This window comes from Myotis nattereri (assembly GCF_964212035.1).
Source record: "Myotis nattereri genome assembly, chromosome: 2".
In the NCBI taxonomy this organism is placed as follows: Eukaryota; Metazoa; Chordata; class Mammalia; order Chiroptera; family Vespertilionidae; genus Myotis; species Myotis nattereri.
The window spans coordinates 123,056,573-123,062,572 of NC_138076.1; the positions used below are offsets into that span (position 1 = coordinate 123,056,573).

The 6,000-nt window shown below is 43.1% G+C and overlaps 1 protein-coding gene across 1 annotated transcript in view; it reads right to left on the minus strand.

The window, feature by feature from the left end:
• LOC308513843 (maestro heat-like repeat-containing protein family member 1) overlaps nt 1–3,733 on the minus strand; it is a gene marked incomplete at both ends in the record, with an annotated part of 51,976 nt that extends 48,243 nt beyond the window's left edge. The window contains 5 exons of the mRNA XM_081083944.1: nt 266–414; nt 861–953; nt 2,063–2,225; nt 3,159–3,281; nt 3,635–3,733. Coding sequence (XP_080940070.1) covers nt 266–414; nt 861–953; nt 2,063–2,225; nt 3,159–3,281; nt 3,635–3,733 — 627 coding nt within the window. The remainder of the gene's footprint in view (nt 1–265; nt 415–860; nt 954–2,062; nt 2,226–3,158; nt 3,282–3,634) is intronic.
• Between the last annotated feature and the right edge of the window lie 2,267 nt (nt 3,734–6,000).

The window sequence follows — 6,000 nt, forward strand, 5'->3', positions numbered from 1 at the left end:
TTTGTATGACCAGGTCCTAGCATCATGCCTGGCAAATGAGACTAATCAATAAATGTAAATTGCACACTTAACAAATAAGTGAATGGACAGTGCGGTGTTTTTTTACTCTATGTTTTTCTGGAGCATGGTAAGAGGATCCTGAGGAGGAACACCTGCTCTCCCAGAAGACCCTTCTACCAGCAAGTGGACAAACTTGAGCCTAACTTTGGCTCAAGCTTTACTCCTTCAGCCCATCCACCCATCCCCTGTAATCTCCCACTCCCACCTTGTCCGTGCTGTTCAAAGACCAACGGTTGAGGAAGATGCGGAAGGTGATGTAGGCCTTCATGGACATTTCCCTTTGACTAAAGTCCATCACCTTATCATCCCAGGGATCCAGGTGTTTCTGGGCACTGACAACCAATCCGTAGAATACTGTACGGAGGGAAGGGAGTTAGAGCTGCCCATCACCTTTCCCATCCCACAAAGTAAAGCATGCACACCTATATGTACAGTCCTCTCCTCTCCAACCCAAAAAGGGCTTTGGGGGTCCTGTTCTGGGAAAGACCCACCTGCCCACCACCTCCCCAACTATCGTTCCTTTCTGACCTCACCTAGTTCCAGGATAGGCAGGGAAAGTGAAAGAGAAAGGCAGTCAACACCTACAGCCTCCCTATCAAGTTTGCTCCTTGCCCCAAACCAGGCCAAGAAAGGTCAGATGGAGAACAGCATCTACTCATACCTGGCCTGCTCTCAGCAATCATCTGCACTTTCCATAGACTTATGGGGTCCAACTTCAGAGAGACCCAGTCTCTTCCTGGCCTTCTTTCCTCCCTCCCGGATTCCAATTAAGCCTTTCCCCAGACCCTCCTGACCCTTACCATGACATATCGCCAACATGTCATTCTCCTCTTGGGCCAACTTCAGAAGAGGCTGGATAGATCTCCATATAGAACCAACATAGGAAACTGTATCTGGGAGGGAGAGTAAAAGAAAAACATCCCTATCCCAAGGAAAGGAGCCTCCCGCCTTAGTGTACAGAATCTAATAAGAGACCAGGATGTTTGGGTTCAGATCCTAGCTCTGCCTCCAAAGTGTCTGGGTAACCCAGAGTAAGATACTTAATTTATGCTAGTTTCCATGTCCTGAGGTGTTAAATAGGACTACAGTTCCTAATGTGCCCACCTCACAGGGCTGTTGGGAAAATGAAGCTCCATAATGGATGCTAGCACAGCATGCAGATGCAAGGTATTACCACACCCTACACATGCACACTCCCTTCCAAGGACCTTTATGAAGCAAAGAGCTATGCTGCTGGAGGCTTTCTCAGTATTGTAAAGTGAGAACATTTGCCCTGATTAGATCAAGAGACACATTTCCAGCTTCTGTGCTGTGTCCTCTGAGTTTGCTATGCAGCCCAAACCATAAGCCTTGTCATTTTGAACCTAATGCCCAGAAGGCCAGCTGACTTCCCCCAATATCTCTCTGGCCCAAGGTCCAAGTGGCAAAGAAAGGGCAGGGTCTGGCATTTGCCTGATGACCTGATTTTTTCCTCAACACTTTTTGATTGAGGGAGGGGAATACAATGGGTAAGAGAACTAATGCTGTCACCAACAGCCACCAGGATGGAGATTGTGTGGTGATTCTCTGCCTCATCCTACTACACTATTACCTTCCAAACCTCTAATCAAATTCAAAACTTCAGCTTCCCCTAAGCAAAGCACTCCTCACTTCTCTTTTGCCCTTTCTCACCTGTGTTAAATGGGGGCTTTCTATTCAGCCTTCCCACTAGTTCTCCAAGCCTTACCTCCAGCCCCACAGTTTCCTGTGCTTTTTAATATGCTCTCCTGTGCCACTCCTAGTCTCCAGGAACTCCCTCCTGAGTTCCCATCGGTCCCACAGGGATGCTAGTTTGCCCCGCTCATCCGTACACACACACCCTTGACTAAACTAAGTAGAGATATACTAGTACACTGAAAGGAGTAAGGAGAATAAAGCTATACTCTAAATTCCATACAGCACCCCAAGGCCTGTTGCCCCTGTTCCTTTCTCAGACAAATTCTTCCATCCGGGGGAGCAATACCTTTGGAAAGGATGATCTTCCCCACTGCTACCATGAGGCTCCTTGGGGGCAGACAGTGTGTATTTGGTCTGTCCCATAGCTTGACAATGATCACTTCTGGAAAATGTGACCCCAGAGCCATTAGGACCGCAGTGAATGCCTTTTCCATTTCTTCCTTTGTCTCCTGGAAAAAGAAAGACTCAGTGTTCCAAGACTAATCTCCAAGATGAGTCCCTCAGCTTCTGAGAATTGGCTTTGCTCAGTAAGTGGTTCTCCTCTATCTAGAGGACAGTAACTATCCTATCTCATCCTACTACCCCATTCAACATACACCTTTCCCATGATAGAAGGCAAGAGCTTCCTAGAGTGTGCAAGAGTGCAGGAAATGAAACACTCTGCAAAGTCTCTGGGCTTGTGTTGGGGTGGGAATGGGGCTTGGCATTTCCAGAGCACAGAGCCTTCCCTGAAGCAACAAGTGAACCGTCATAACAGAGTTGGGTACATTATGGAGATAACTTTGAAAATTTCTTGAAGGGTCAGGTATTGATCAGTAAACAGGTGTGCCAAAGAAGGCAGGTAAAATGGAAGACACCTTGTATGTAGACAGTTAACCAAGAAAATCAGAAACCAGATTTACCCAGTACCAGGAAAATTAAGTATAAAAGTATCTGAATAGATGAATAGGTAGTGGTCATGAATGTTCAGTCCAAAGTTGGGCTAGCAGGCAAGTGGGTGGATTTAAATAGGTTAGTAAATAAATTGAGGTGATTAGCTGAGTTGCAACAGCAAAGGTGTGACTGCCTAAGATATCCCAGGAGGAGGATTAGGACAGCTTAGATTTTGAGGCCCAAAGCCTAAATCCGTTTCCCTCTTTCCATCTCACTTCTTTCACCTTACCTCCTTACTTCATTACTTTAACTTTTAGGTCACAGTTCTTGAGACATGTTCAGGGTATAAGACATACGCTCTAGGAAACTGTTTAGAAACTTGAGGTACTCATCTCCCAAATACTACTTAACTTCAAAATGTCATCACCCACCAGAAAGGAACTCCTGGCTTTAGATCTGGAATCCTTTCTTTCCCCACAGCCCCCAACCCACAGGCATGAGCTCCTCACCATTCTCCTCAGGTAGTTGATAAGGACACCTGTAATTTTCCGGCAGAATATATTAGGCATCTTAGTATTTAGAATTTTGACTTCCAGTAATTTGAGGGTTTTTATGATATCATCTTCTGACATCTAGAGGAGAGAAGGGATTCAAGAAGAAAGGAAGGTTGAAGGATGGAGGGTTAAAAGAAAGAAAGAAAGAGAATAATGATCCATGGTAGAGAAAGGAAGAGGAGGACTGAGTCTAGAGAGAAGATTAAAGCTGGACCCAGGTTTGGGGGGAAGTAGGTGGAGAAGTTTATGGGTTAACCTAGGGACATGGGAACCTGACCTGGAGCTGTGAAGGGACTGAGCCGAGTAGTGCTCTGCTGACTGGAAATACTTGCCCCCCTCCTGACAGAATGGGTATGCACCCAACCAGCTACCTTTATGGAGGTGGTTCCACCCTGGGGCCAGTGCCAGGAAGATGTCTGAGATGTCCTCACCTGACCTCCAACTTTGAGTGCCATCATAAATTTCTCGATGTCTTCTTTTGAGATATACTGGCTCAACTCCCCTTTCGAGTTAGCTGAGGAAACTGCCATAGCTCTAAATATCTCTCTAAGGAATAAAGAGGGTTAGTAGAGGGGAACTGTTTCTCTCTTGCTGGAATTGGGTATGTTTTTCTTCAAAAGTGGGTAACATAGTATGATGAAATCATGCAAAAAATAATGAAAAACCAGAAGAGACCAGTGTGGTTGCTGATTATGAGTTTGCCCTTCACTAGCAATATATCCGTTGGCAATTCATTAAATCCTGGAGACTCTATTCTTCATGTGAAAACTTAGTACAATAAAAATCAATATGAGAATCCTAAGAGATTGGATACGTGTTATTAGGTATCACCTTTTAGGATCTCGGCCTGCCCTTTGGATCACATCTTTTTTTAAATTTAAATATATATTTTATTGAGTTCAGAGATGAAGGGAGAGGGAGAGAGAGCTAAAAACATCAATGATAAGAGAGAATAATTCAGCCCTAAGCAGTTTGGCTCAGTGGATAGAGCGTCAGATAAATGTTTTCGGTGGGCCGCATGTGGCCCGCGGGCCGTAGTTTGAGGACCCCTGACCTAGATGGTGGTAACACTGATATCTTCTTTGTGATAAATCATTGAGGTCTACACAATTGGCTCATGTATGTTTTTCAATGTTTATTTAACAACAAAAATATATATTTTTAATTTTTATCCTCCTCTGAGTATGTTTATTGATTTAGAGAAAAAGAAGTGAGAGAGAGAAACATCAATGTGAGAGAGAAACATCAATCAGTTGCCTCCTGTACATAAACCCCAACCTAGGAGTGAATCCCCAACCTAGTTATGTGCCCTAAATGGGAATCAAACCCACACCTTTTGGTGTACAGGACAATGCTCCAACCAACTGAGCCACCCAGCCAGGTCAGCAGTTACATTTTTACATGACAGATACAGAAAAGAAAAACATCGAGATGAATTAAACACCTCAGGAGAAAGATTTCATAGTACACTAGACACAGCAGAGGAGTGAATTCGTGAATTGGAAAGTAGACTAAAGTGACTCATAACATAGCACAGATATAGAGAGATGAAGAAAAATGTTGAGAGAGATGAAAGATAGCATGAAAAACTCCAATAGATGCTTAATGGGAATTCAAAAAAAATAGAGTGAATGGCCAGAAGGTAATAGCAATAATGGCTGAGAATCTTTCACAATTAAAGATATGAATCCTCAGATTGAAAAAGCACACCAAGTCTTTCACAGGATAAAAATAAATTCATACCTGGAGACATTGGAATAAGATAAAAGATCAAGGAAAGTGAGAGAATCATAAAAAGTTCAGAGGAAAAAAAAAGAACCCCAGAGGAGATAACAGACCAATGGCAGATTTCTCGTCAGCAATAGTAGATGAAACAATGCAATAATAGCCTCCAAGTTTTGAAGGAAAATATCAGTCTAGAAACTTATCCTCAGCTATAACATTCAAGAGTGAAGGCAAAATGAATACATTTTCAGATATACTAAGACATGTATTACTCATAAGCCCTCATTGAAAAAATTCTAATATATTTTCTTCACCAAGGAATAAAATAAACCTGGAAAGGAGTAGTGGGATGTGAGAAATTATGGACAAAGAATTAGTAAAAACACATGGCACCCTGAATATCTTCTGTTGGCTCTCCAAATCTTCCCTACACCCTGCTCCACTCAGTGTCGTGGAGGCTGCCCAGTATGGACTACATCAAGTAAGTTCCCTTATTCTCTTGCTTGCAATTGAGTTTTGCCAATGAATAGCCCCAATAGGACACTGCAGAAAGGGAGGATGGTCATGTCAGAGAGTATGGTCTCATGGTTCCTCCTGGCATGATGATCCTTGGCTTGGGAAAAAGAAACAGAGAGTGAGGACGACAGATGGAGTAACACTGATGCCCCCATAATGCATATAAATTGCTGAAACTATCTGAATGAGAAACATATGAGGAACTTTCCCTGAGTTACTATATCACTACGATTTCATGATGTTGATGAAATGCACTATGTTAATTCTCTGAGGCCACTGCTTCTCTCAAGATAACCCCGTACATACATCTCTTCTTTCAGGTTTCGACGACTGCTCCTTTCCCAAATCCCTTCAGGCCTAGCAGTGCTAAAAGTCTGGTTGTTACAAGCTCTGGCACATTAAACTGCCTCTTGTGGGTTTCTTCATCTCTACCCATACATACCCATTAGATAAAGCTGCTTTAATTAATTTATTTGTTAAACTCTCCTGGAATTGTCCTAATTTGAGTATGTAATCTGTTTTCTATTAGGACCCTGACTAGGAAGTTGGCAAATTT